This window comes from Stegostoma tigrinum, chromosome 14, assembly GCF_030684315.1.
Source record: "Stegostoma tigrinum isolate sSteTig4 chromosome 14, sSteTig4.hap1, whole genome shotgun sequence".
Classification (NCBI taxonomy): Eukaryota; Metazoa; Chordata; class Chondrichthyes; order Orectolobiformes; family Stegostomatidae; genus Stegostoma; species Stegostoma tigrinum.
This window is the reverse complement of record NC_081367.1, coordinates 53,029,847-53,043,389: the sequence shown is the minus strand read 5'-3', so window position 1 is coordinate 53,043,389 and position 13,543 is coordinate 53,029,847. Positions and strand designations below refer to the sequence as shown.

The 13,543-nt window shown below is 46.1% G+C and overlaps 1 protein-coding gene across 3 annotated transcripts in view; it reads right to left on the bottom strand.

Moving 5' to 3' along the window:
- Positions 1 to 13,543, bottom strand: part of LOC125457540 (very long-chain specific acyl-CoA dehydrogenase, mitochondrial-like) — a 69,175-nt gene that overhangs the window by 38,805 nt on the left and 16,827 nt on the right. For all 3 annotated transcript variants that reach the window (XM_059651167.1, XM_059651168.1, XM_059651166.1), the window contains 2 exons: positions 7,783 to 7,847; positions 7,197 to 7,331 (listed from right to left, as the gene is read on the bottom strand). In XM_059651167.1, the coding sequence (XP_059507150.1) occupies positions 7,197 to 7,331; positions 7,783 to 7,847 (200 nt within the window). The remainder of the gene's footprint in view (positions 1 to 7,196; positions 7,332 to 7,782; positions 7,848 to 13,543) is intronic.

The window sequence follows — 13,543 nt, the reverse complement described above, 5'->3', positions numbered from 1 at the left end:
GTGCAAGGCCTCACACCTTCCTACATTAAACTTCATCTGCTCCACTAATTCAACATTGCAAATTCCTTATATCCTTGATATAACATGCCATCCCACATATTTTGGTATCATCAACAAATTTGGATATATTCCACTTGCCCCATTCTCTTCGTCATTCAAAGAGATAGTAAATAATTAATGCCCCAGGACTGATCCTTGAGACACTCTATTAGATAGCCTTTCCAACTTGAAAAAGACCTAATAATCCTGACTCTCTGTCTACTGTGTATTAACCAATCTCAATCCATAACCAAAATGAAATAACTCCAAAGAGGCCAGTATCCCATCACCAAGTCACCTTTATTTACATATGAACACTCATTGGTTGTAGTATTGTCTCATATAGAGTCAGGCACTGGAGTCAGTATCTCTTATGTTCATTCTTTTTGTATGTCAGCCAGGGCTGTCTGATTGGACCATCTCCAATCAAGGAACTCATATTCTATGAAAGAGAGATAATGGTAATTGCAGATGCTGGAGAATCCAAGATAATAAAGTGTGAAGCTGGATGAACACAGCAGGCCAAGCAGCATCTCAGGAGCACAAAAGCTGACTTTTCGGGCCTAGACCCATCCCTTCCTCCCACCCCAAGCCGCACCTCCATTTCCTACCTACTAACCTCATCCCACCTCCTTGACCTGTCCGTCTTCCCTGGATTGACCTATCCCCTCCCTACCTCCCCACCTATACTCTCTCCACCTATCTTCTTTTTTTTCCATCTTCGGTCCGCCTCCCCCTCTCTCCCTATTTATTCCAGTTCCCTCACCCCATCCCCCTCTCTGATGAAGGGTCTAGGCCCGAAACGTCAGCTTTTGTGCTCCTGAGATGCTGCTTGGCCTGCTGTGTTCATCCAGCTTCACATTTTATTATCATATTCTATGAAGTCCAGTTGATTGACCTCATTACAATCACCACAACTAATACTGTGTACTCACATGCTGTGCAATAACCTTTTAGGTGGCACCTTATTGAATGCCTTCTGAAAATCTAAACACACTAAAACTACTCATACCCCTTCATCAACTCTGCTCATTATAGCATCAAAGAACTGTAGAAAACTTGTTAAATATGATTCCTGTTCACAAAACCATGTTTACTCTGTTTGATTGCCAATGTCATCTCCCAAAGGTTTCATGCTTATTTTAGTTACTCTTTTGTGTATTCTTGGATAATTTGCCAGTATCTCATTGCTGAAAAAGAGACTTCTTGCCAAAGCTTCCCATGGGGCACTCACAGGACAAATACAAGAATGCCAAAATGCAAACAATCACAACAAATTAGAGTATGAAAGAAAATGGTGTTCATTGGTTAGAAAGATGATTCTGATCAGCTGAGACTTTGCCACGGTAAAAGTAATGAGCACTATAGTCTCCTCAAACCCCCGGGGAATCGAAAAATGGCATGAGGGTTGAATGTGTTCTCTTGGTTTGCACAGAAGACACTTCTGATGTATGAATGCATGTCACTTCCAGTAAGTACAAATGAGCCATGATTTGAACTTGACTAATTATCTTAAACTGGTTCTTAGCATGGCTATTGCACACTCAGGATTGTTCATAACATCATAAATTCACATCTAACAGTAGATATTTTGTTTTGGGCTATGTAAGTGTAGGCTGTTGGAATATGATCTTCTCTGTGTCCATTGCGTCAAACTAAAGGGAACATGCTGTTTGACCTAATCAGTCAATTGTTGGAATATACAGCCTATGTACCTGGTAATGGACCAGTACAGAAATTCAAATTTCCTGTTGAAGGTGAGAAATATAAAAAAATCCGGACCAGCTCCTTTTTTACACTGGCACTCCAAGCTGACCCCATTTTTTTTTTGTTAAGTGGATTTACAAGAAATCAAGGGCAGCTGAAGGCCACTTTGCCCATTGTATCTATGCTGGCTCTTTGAAGGAGCAATTTGTCTTGTATCACACCCTGATCCATTCCCTGTCAACCTGCACATTCTACAGATTTCACCGGCTCTCCAATATTTCATCATTAACCTTTGCATGAAACCTCTCTCCAAAGCCTAATTTGAAGTAATTCCTTGTAACTTCATGCTCACCTAAGACAAGAAGCTTCCACCACATACACTTGTACTCAATCAGCTGTCTGCTACCAGTCAGGAGAATTCTTCACTGGAGTTCCAAAGAATGAGGAGGGGGAATCGCATAGAAACTGATAAAATTATAACCAGACTAGAAAGGGTAAAGGCAAGTTATTCCCAATGTCTGGGGAGGCCAGAACAAGGCATCACAGATTAAGGACACAGGTTCGGCCATTTAGGACTAAAACAAGGAGGAATTTCTTCATTCTTGGGGCTAAAAGGTATGGGTATAAAGTGAGAACAGGATACTGAGTTGGAGGATCATGCTGAATGGTGGAACTGGCTCAAATGCCATATTATAGCATCCCTGAGAAATGGAAGGAGGCTATTCAGCCCATTGAGTGTGCATCAATGCTCGAAACAGCACCCCAACCAAAGGCAGCCCTCTTACCCGATCCCATGACCCCACAAGTGAAGGGGGTGAGGGGGAATAAACCCATGCCATTCTGTTGTAACAAGGTATAGAGCTGAGTGACCGCAGCAGGTGAAGCAGCATCATGGGAGCAGGAAAGCTGACGTTTCAGGCAGAGACCCTTCTTCAGAAATAGGGAAAGGGAAGGAGATTCTGAAACAAATAGGGTGAGAGGAGGAGGCAGGTAGAAGATGGATAGAGGAGAAGATAGGCAGAGAAGAGACAGACCGGTCAAAGGGGCGGGGATGGAGCCAATAAACGTGAGTGTAGGTGGGGAGGTAGGGAGCAGATAGGTCAGTCTAGGGAGTGGGATGAGGTTAGTAGGTAGGAGATGGGGGTGGGATTTGAGGTGGGAGGAGGGGATAGGTGGAAAGACAGGTTAGGGAGGCGGGGACGAGCTGGGCTGGTTTTGGGATGCGGTGGGGGGAGGGGAGATTTTGAAACCTGACTGCCCTTGTCGACCTATTGTCTTCACCTGTTCCTGCCTTACTAAACTCATCTCCACCTACCTGCTGAAGGGTCTAGGCACGAAACGCCAGCTTTTGTGCTCCTGAGATGCTGCTGGGCCTGCTGTGTTCATCCAGCATCACATTTTATTATCCACCTACCTGGACTCCATTTTCTCTCCCTTAGTCCAGGAACTCTCTACCTACATCTTTGACACCCTCCACCTCCTCCAGAACATCCAATTCCCCGGTCCCCAACACCTCATCTGTACCATGGATGTCCAGTCCCTATACACCTGCATTCACCATACAGAAGGCTGAAAGGCCCTCCACTTCTTCCTGTCCCGCAGGCCCGACCAGTCCCCCTGCACTGACACCCTCATCCGCCTAGTCGAACTCGTCCTCATCCTCAACAACTTCTCTTTCAATTCCTCCCACTTCCTATAGACAAAGGGGGTAGCCATGGGTATGCGCATGGGCCTAAGCTATGCCTGCCTCTTTGTAGGTTACGTGGAACAATCCCTCTTCCATACCCACACTGGCCCTAAACCCCACCTCTTCCTCCGTTACATTGATGACTGTATTGATGCCGCCTCGTGTTCCCACGAGGAGCTCGAACAGTTCATCCACTTCACCAACACCTTCCACCCCAACCTTGAATTCACCTGGAACATCTGTAATACCTCTCTCTCCTTCCTGGACCTCTCTGTCTTCATCTCCAGCAACCACCTAGAAATCGATATCCATTTCAAGCCAACCAACTCCCACAGCTATATTGAATACACTTCCTCCCACCCACCTTCCTGCAAAAATGCCACCCTCTATTCCCAATTCTTTTGCCTCCACTGCATCTGCTCCCAGGATGAGGCATTCCACTCCCGTACATCTCTAATGTCCTCATTTTTCAAGGACCACAATTTACCCCCTCAGTAGTCAAGAACGCACTCAACCGTGTCTCTCGCATTTCCCACAACTCATCGCTCACACCACTTCCCCACAATAAAAAAAAACAAAAATGAATTCCCCTCATTCTCGCATATCACGCCACCAACCTTCGGATCCAACGCATCAACCTAAGACAAGAAGCTTCCGCCGTCTGCAATCTGACCACACCACCAAAGATATTTTTCCCTCCCCACCCTTACCTGCCTTGCGGAGGGACCACTCTCTCTGTGACTCCCTCGTCTGCTTCACACTCCCCTCCAGCCCCACCACACCCGGCACTTCTCCCTGCAACCGCAGGAAGGGCTACATCTGCCCCTATACCTCCTCCCTCACCCCCATCCCAGGCTCCAAGAAGACTTTCTACATCAAGCAGATGTTCGCCTACACATCTGCTAATGTGGTTTACTGCATCTGCTGTTCCCGTTGTGGGCTCCTCTACATCAGGGAAACCAAGTGGAGGCTTGGGGACCACTTTGCAGAACACCTACGTTCGATTCGTACTAAACAACTGCACCTCCCAGTCGCGAACCATTTCAAATCCCCTTTCCATTCCGCAGACAACATGTCCATCCTGGTCCTCCTGCAGTGTCACAACAATGCTACCCGAAGGCTGCAGGAACAGCCACTCGTATTCCACATGGGAACCCTGCAGCCTAATGGTATCAACATGGACTTCACAAGCTTCAAAATCTCCCCTCCCCTCACCACATCCCAAAACCAGCCCAGCCCGTCCCTGCCTCCTTAACCTGTTTTACCACCTATCCCCTCCTCCCACCTCAAGTCCCACGCCCATCTCCTACCTACTAACCTCAGCCTGACCCCTTGACCTGTCCGTCCTCCCTGGACTGACCTATCTCCTCCCTACCTCCCCAGCTACACTCACCTTTATTGGCTCCATCCCCGCCTCTTTGACCGGTCTGTCTCCTCTCCACCCATCTTCTCCTCTATTCATCTTCTATCCACCTCCTCCTCTCTCCCTATTTATTTCAGAATCCCCCTTCCCCTCCCCGATTTCTGAAGAAGCGTCTAGGCCCGAAATGTCAGCTTTCCTGCTCCTATGCTGCTGCTTGACCTGCCGTGTTCATCCAGCTCTACACCTTGTTATCTCAGATTCTCCAGCATCTGCAGTTCCTACTGCCTCTATTCAATTGTAACCTTTACAGTGGGTAAGGGTTAACATAGAGTAATCCTGAGCAACATAGAACATATGAAGAATATAGAACAGCACAGCTGGTACAGGCCCTTCGGCCAAATGTTGAGCCGACTTATTATCCTACTCTATGAATTAACCTGCATACCCTTAATTTTACAATCATCCATGTACCTATCCAAGAGTGACTTAAATGTCCGTAATGCATCTGACTCGACCACCACTGCTGGCCATGCATTCAAGCACCCACCAATCTCTTGTAAAGAACCTACCTCTGACATCTCCCCCTTACCTTCCTCCAATCTCCTTAAAATTAAGTCCCCTCATGACAGTCATTTCTACCCTGGGAAAATGTCTCCGGCTATCCACTCTGTCTTTGCATCTCATCATCTTGTGCACCTTTATCAATATCCCCTCTTCTCCTTCTTCACTCCCATGAGAAAAGCCCTAGCCCTCTCAACCTTTCCTCATAAGACCTGCCCTCCATTCCAGGCAGCATCCTAGTAAATCTCCTCTGCACCCTCTCTAAAGCTTCCACATCCTTCCTATAATGAGGCGACCAGAACTAATTACAATATTCCAGGGTCTGACCAGGATTTTATAGAGCTGTAGCATATCCTCACGGCTCTTAAACTCAATTCCCCTGCTAATAAAAGCCAAAACACCATACACCTTCTTTACAACCCTATCAAATTGCATGGCAACTTTGGCAGATCTATGGATGTGGACCCTAAGATCCCTCTGTTCCTCCACACTGCCAAGAATCCTGCCATTAACCCTGTATTCTGCATTCAAATTCAACTTTCCAAAATGAATCACTTCACACTTTTCTAGGTTGAATTCCATCTGCTAATCTCTCTGCCCAGCTCTGCATCCTGTCAATATCCCATTGCAATTTACACCAGCCCTCCACACGATCCACAACTTCACCAACCTTCGTGTCATCGGCAAACTTACTAACACACCCTTCCACTTCCTCGTCCAAGTCATTTATAAGGATCACAAAGAACAGAGGTCCCGGAAAAGATCCCTGCAGAACACCACTGGTCAACAAGCTCCAGGCTGAATACTTTCCATCTACTACCACCCTCTGTCTTCTATTAGACAGCCAATTCTGTATCCAGACAGCCAAATTTCCCTGATTCCCATGCTTCCTCACGTTCTGAATGAGCCTACCATGGCGAACCTTATCAAATGTCTTTCTAAAATCCATGTATACCACATCCACTGCTCCACCTTCATCGATGTGTTTTGCTACATCCTCAAAGAATTCACTAAGGCTTGTGAGACATGACCTGCCCCTCACAAAGCGACGCTAATTATTTCTAATCAAACTATGCTTTACCAAATAATCATAAATACAATGTCTCAGAATCCTCTCCATTAATTTAATATCCTCCTGTCCAAAGTAAAAATAAACACTCTAAAAAAAATGCATATGGGCCCAGATGTGGGCAAGACTTTTCAACGTTGTGATGTCTTTATGAGGAACGAATGTGCCATGGGAAACCGATTATAGCAAACTACTATAAGTACTCATTTTTCTGACCGTAGGTGATACTGAGTTTGTGTGAGGGCAGGGGGTGTGGTGTTCCAACATCTCACAGTAATCTTAATAGCTTAAAATCATCCAATCATGTTCACCTGATTTGCCTATTTAAGCTGGAAGAATGCATGGAGAAAACAAGCCCATTACAGGACCAGGAACCTCAGGTGACACATGATGGAGTGATATTGATTATGCCCTTTCATTCATGATCCAGAAAACAACAGATACCTACAACTCACCCTGTCTTCCCACAACAAGCAAGGGAAATTCAAGGCTATAGCAATTACACAGAAAGATGATACAACGCAATTCAAATTCAGTTTTTAAGATGTATCCTAATGTGCTTAATTTTAAGTTATGCATTAACTCCTTCCACTTTTTTATTTAAAAAATTGGCTTATGATTAAAACAACATTATTCTTATCTACTCTGATCCTGTTAAAGAGAAGAGATTTAAGGATTTAATTCAAGCACCCCTCATATTACACGTTGGTATCGTTATTCATGCCTAAGTGTAAATACTGAGAAACAGCAGATATAGATGAGGCCCTTACCTGAGTATTGGTGAGTCCCAAACCCCCAAGATCAACAGGAACTTGCAAACCAAAAGCTCCCATTTCCTTTAAACCTTCCATGGTTTTATCGTCTATCTTCCCCAGTCTATCATTTTCAGCAGCATCGTTGACCTCCTGGAACAAAAATGCGGTAATTACAACTTAGCATCATACCGAGTAACTTTCATGTTCAATTTCTCATGGCATATTTTCTGTGGGTAATGCGTGTTGCTTGACAGCAAGCGTGGAACCAGCTTTCAGCAAAGGAAACGGCAGAGTGGTGCTGATCCCCTTGCCCACCATCCACAGATGCACACTTCCAAAACAGGTTTTGAGAAAAGGATTAGGAATGGAAATGTATTTTCACCTTCCTAATCAAAAAGCACAGCAATCAAGCTGTAGCATCTCAACTGCCATGGAAATAACACAAATCAGGATCAAACAAAATACAATGAATGCAATTCCTGAGTATGAGCGAAACATTTTTTCGGAACCTCAATGTTATAACAAGCCTTCAGGACAGTAACCCAATGTTATTAGTAACAAAACTAAGATAAAAGAAGGAAATCAGCATGACATTACTTGCCAGGAAAAACTTGGAGACTGGGTCCACTAGCTCCTTAAGAAACTGTGCCTGCTCATTATTTAGAACTGTGTGAAAGAACAACACAGAATCCATATTTAAGTTGAATTCTTAAATAAAGAAAATATCACAATTCAAAAATAAATCTCTTCCAGGTCAGATATCTCTGCACCTGCAAAATGGGCTGCAGCATTGTACAAAATAAAAACCAAAAGAACTGTGGATGGTGTAAATCAGGAACAAAAACAAGCTCACTGGTCTGGCAGCATCTGTGGAGGAGAAAACAAAGTTAATGTTTCGGGTCCAGTGACTCTACCTCAGAAGGGTTGCAGCATTGTTGGATTGGAAGGAATAATGAAGGCCTCTAAGAGTTACCTTGTGATAATTGCCATATACATGGTAAACGATACAAGTTTAATGCTACAATTATCGTGCAATTGGAAGCATATAAAAGTGGAGAATCAATGAGTGCTTCTTGCACCTTACTATATGAAGGTTGCTGTTGGGCAGTCTTTCAGCCTAGACATGAGCAACTTGAAAAGTGTCCAGAAGGTAGGTTAACTATGCAAAAACCTCAAATGAAAACCATATATCTCATTCCTGATATTTCTTCACATCAGTACTTTCATGCCAACCTAACTTGCCAGCTGCATTAGATTTACTAAGGTTCAGAAGGAGGAAAAGAAGGGATGAACAATGTCAAATTGGGCAATTCAGAAATTCAACATGTCCATAAAGACACTTACAAATTTTTGTAGATATATCATAGAAAGCATTCTATCTGGATGCATCGCGGCTTAGTACAGCAACTACTCTGCCCTGGACTGTAAGAAACTACAGAGAGTTGTGAACATAACCCAGAACAACAAGCAAACCAACCTTCCATCCATTGACTCCATCTGTACTTCTTGCTCCTTCAGAAAGGCAACCAACATCATCAAAAACCTCCCCCCCACCCCAATTATAATATCTTTCAACCTCTTTATCAGGCAGAAGGTACAAAAGCTTAAGCACACAAACCAACAGATTCAAGAACAGCTTCTTCCCTACTGTTATTAAACTTCTGAACAGACCTCTTGCATTCTAAATTTAAAGTCGATCTCGCTGTTTGTGTACCTTTTCTGCAGCTGTGATATTGTAGTCTTCGTTCTGTTCTATTACCCTACTGCATCTTGTATGGTATGATCTGCCTGTATTGCAGGCAAAACAACACTTTTCACTGTACCTAAGTACATGTAACAATAATAAATCAAATCAAATCAAATCAAAAGAAAACAGAGACACAAGGCTGAGAGGGCTACAGCCGTGGATGAACAAGCAATGCCTGAAGCAGGAAGCTAGGGTCTTAAGAATCACACAGCAATGTATCCAGAGAGTGGATTGAAGGCTTTGCAGCTGTCTGCAGATTGAGGAAACACAGTGCTGGAGGCTCTTTGCAACAAGGACAAGACACCTGCATCTGCCACTTCCTGCAGTCTGTTTGCTAACTGTGTTAAGATGCTACATCTGTGGTGCTGCAGATCACAGCAGTACTGAACTGCCCAGTCAGTGACAACTCTCAAATAGCTGACGAGTGTATGTTTGAGTCAACTGATACCTCTTACAGAAAACAACTACAGTTTTACAAGTTTCTTGTATAAGTTCTACACAATGTCCTTCCTTTTACATTCAATGATAACATTTTATTAGCTTTTTTTTAAAATTCATTTACAGGATGTGAATACTGCTGGCTGGCCAGCATTTTTATTGCCCTTGAGAAGGTGGTTGTGAGATGCCTTCTTAAACCACTACAGTCTACATATTGTAGGTTGGCCTACCCACAATGCCCTTTCGGAGGGAATATCAGGATTTTGACATAGTGACAGTGACAAAATGATGATGAGTGACTTGGAGGGTAACTTCAAGGTGTGGTGTTGCATTGTATCAGATGCCCTTGTCCTTCTAGATGGAAGTGACCTCGATGGGTTTGGAATGTGTTATCCGAGGACTTTGGTGAATCTCTGCAGTGCATCTTGTAAATAGAGCACACTGCTGCCACTGAGCATAGGTGGTGATGAGAGTGGATGTTTGTGGCTGTGTTGCTGATCAAGCAGGCTGCTTTGTCCTTGTTGGTAACAAGTTTCTTGAGTGTTGTTGGAGCTGCTGTCATCCAGGCAAGTGGGGAGAATTTGTGGCTTGTGCCTTGTAAATGGTGACCAGGCTTTGGGGAGTCAGGAGGTAAGTGACTCGCCACACCATTCCTAGCCTCTGACCTGCTCTTGTAGCCACTGCGTTAATATGGTGAGTCTAATCGAGTTTCTGGCAATGATAACCCCCAGGATGTTAATAGTGGGGGATTTAGTGATGCCAACACCACTAAATGTCAAGGGGCAGCAAATTAGATTGTCTCTTATTGGAAATGGCCATAGCCTGGCATTTATGTGGCATGAATGTTACTGCCACTTGCCAACCCAAGCCTGGATATTGTCCAGATCCTGCTGCATTTTTTTTAGATTAGATTCCCCTACAGTGTGGAAACAGGGCCTTTGGCCCAACAAGTACACTCCGCCCATTGAAGCATCCCACCCAGACCCATTCCCAACCCCCTATAACCCATACACCCCTGAACACTATGGGCAATTTAGCATGGCCGATCCACCTAACCTGCACATCTTTGGACTGTGGGAGGAAACCGAAGCACACGGAGGAAACCCACGCAGACACGGGGAAAATATGCAAACTCCACACAGACAGTTACCCGAGGCTGGAATCAAACCCAGGTCCCTGGACCTGTGAGGCTGCAGTGCTAACCACTGAGCCACCGTGCCGCATTTGAATGAACACAGACTGAATCAGTATCTGAGAATGTGCAGATGGTGCTGAACATTGTGCAAACATCAGCAATCACCTGCATTTCTGACCTAATGATGGAAGGCAGTTCATTGATGAAGCAGCTGATGGTTGGGCCTAGGATGCTATCATGAGGAACTCCTGCAGAGGTGTCCTGGAGCTGAGATATCTGACTTCCAAGAACTAAGTTAACTCTAATCAGTGGACAGTTTGCCTCCGATACTCAATGATTCCAGTTTTGCTAGGGCTACTTGATGCCACACTCAATCGAATGCAGCCCTGATGTCAAGGGCTGTCACTCTCACCTCACCTTTGGCATTCAGCTCCTTTGTCCACGTTTAAACCATGGCTGTAATAAGGGTCAGGGGTTGAGCGACCCTGGCTGAACCCAAACTGGGCATTACTGAGCAGGCTATTGCTGAGCAGGTGCTGCTTGATAGCAATGTTAATGACACATTCCATCACTTCACTAATGATTGACAATAGACTGATGGGGCAGTAATTGGCCGGGTTGGATTTGTCCTGCTTTTTGTGTGCAGGACATTCCTCGACAATGTTCCCCAATGTTGGGAAGATGTCAGTGTTATGACTGTACTGGAACAACTCCTTTATGACGGGGATATTTATGGAGCGTCCCCCTTCAGTCAGTTGTTTAATTGTCCACCACCATTCACAACTGGATGTGGTAGGTCTACAAAGTTTACATCTGACCAACCGGAGTGGAATCACTTAGCATTGTCTATCACTTGATAAGTGATAATGGGAACTGCAGATGCTGGAGGATCCAAGATAACACACAGAGAGTTGTGAGAGCATGGAATGCGTTGCCAGCAGCAGTTGTGGAAGCAAGGTCATTGGGTACATTTAAGGGACTGCTGGACATGCATATGGTCACAGAAATTTGAGGGTGCATACATGAGGATCAATGGTCGGCACAACATCGTGGGCTGAAGGGCCTGTTCTGTGCTGTACTGTTCTATGTTCTATGTTCTATGTTCTATGTTCTATAACAAAGAAAATGCGGAGCTGGATGAACACAGCAGGCCAAGCAGCATCTCAGGAGCATAAAAGCTGACGTTTCGGGCCTAGACCCTTCATCAGAGAGGGGGATGGGAGAGGGGGAGGTGGGCCGAAGATGGAGAGAAAACAAGATAGGTAGAGAGGAGAGTATAGGTGAGGAGGTAGGAAGGGGATAGGTCAGTCCAAGGGAAGATGGACAGGTCAAGGAGGCGGGATGAGGTGGTAGGTAGGAAATGGAGGTGCGGCTGAGGTAGGAGGAAGGGATGGGTGAGAGGAAGAACAGGTGAGGGAAGCAGAGACAGGCAGGGCTGGTTTTGGGATGCAGTGGGGGGAGGGGGAAAACTGGGCTGGTTTTGGGATGCAGTGGGGGAAGGGGGGATTTTGAAGCTTGTGAATTCCACATTGATACCATTGGGCTGCAAGGTTCCCAAGCGGAATATGAGTTGCTGTTCCTGCAACCTTTGGGTGGCATCATTGTGGCACTGCAGGAGGCCCATGATGGACATGTCGTCTGAGAAATGGGGGAGTAAAAATGGTTCGCGACTGGGAGGTGCAGTTGTTTATTGCGAACCGAGCAGAGGTGTTCCGCAAAGCGGTCCCCAAGCCTCCGCTTGGTTTCCCCAGTGTAGAGGAAGCCACACCGGGTGCAATGGATACAATATACCACATTGGCAGATGTGCAGGTGAACATCTGCTTGATATGGAAGGTCATCTTGGGGCCTGGGATAAGGGTGAGGGAGGAGGTGTGGGGGCAAGTGTAGCACTTCCTGCGGTTGCAGGGGAAGGTGCCCGGTGTGGTGGGGTTGGAGGGGAGTGTGGAGTGGACAAGGAAGTTGCAGAGAGAGTGGTCTCTCCGTAAGGCAGACAAGGGTGGGGGTGGAAAAATAGCTTGGGTGGTGGGGTCGGATTGTAGATGGTGGAAGTGTCGGAGGATGATACATTGTATCTGGAAGTTTGTGGGGTGGTATGTGAGAACGAGGAGGATCCTCTGGGGGCGGTTGTGGCGGGGACGGGGTGTGAGGGATGTGTTGCGGGAAACGGGGCTGACGCGGTCAAGGGCATTCTCCACCACTGTGGGGGAAAGTTGCGGTCCTTGAAGAACTTGGACATCTGGGATGTGCGGGAGTGGAATGCCTCATCCTGGGAGCAGATGCGCCGGAGGCTGAGGAATTGAGAATAGGGGATGGAATTTTTGCAGGAGGGTGGGTGGGAGGAGGTGTATTCTAGGTAGCTGTGGGAGTCAGTGGGTTTGAAATGGACATCAGTTTCTAACTGGTTACCTGAAATGGAGACTGAGAGGTCAAGGAAGGTGAGAAAAGTGCTGGAGATAGCCCAGGTGAACTTGAGATTGCGGTGGAAGGTGTTGGTAAAGTGGATAAACTGTTCGAGCTCCTCTGGGGAGCAAGAGGCGGCGCCGATACAGTCATTAATGTAACGGAGGAAGAGGTGGGGTTTGGGGCCTGTGTAGGTGCGGAAGAGGGACTGTTCCACGTAACCTACAAAGAGGCAGGCATAGCTGGGGCCCATGCAGGTGCCCATGGCCACCCCCTTTGTCTGTAGGAAGTGGGAGGAATCGAAAGAGAAGTTGTTGAGGGTGAGGACGAGTTCGGCTAGGCAGATGAGGGTGTCAGAGGAGGGGGATTGGTCGGGCCTGCGGGACAGGAAGAAGCGGAGGGCCTTGAGGCCATCTGCAAGAGGAATACAGGTGTATAGGGACTGGACGCCCATGGTGAAAATGAGGTGCTGAGCTCATGGATGGTGTTGGAGATGAATCATGACCCCACCCCCGAGCACCAAACCATCATCTCCAACACCATCCATGACCTCATCGCCTCAGGGGACATCCCACTCACAGCCTCCAACCTCATTGTTCCCCAAACCCGCACGGCCCGTTTCTATCTCCTTCCCAAAATCC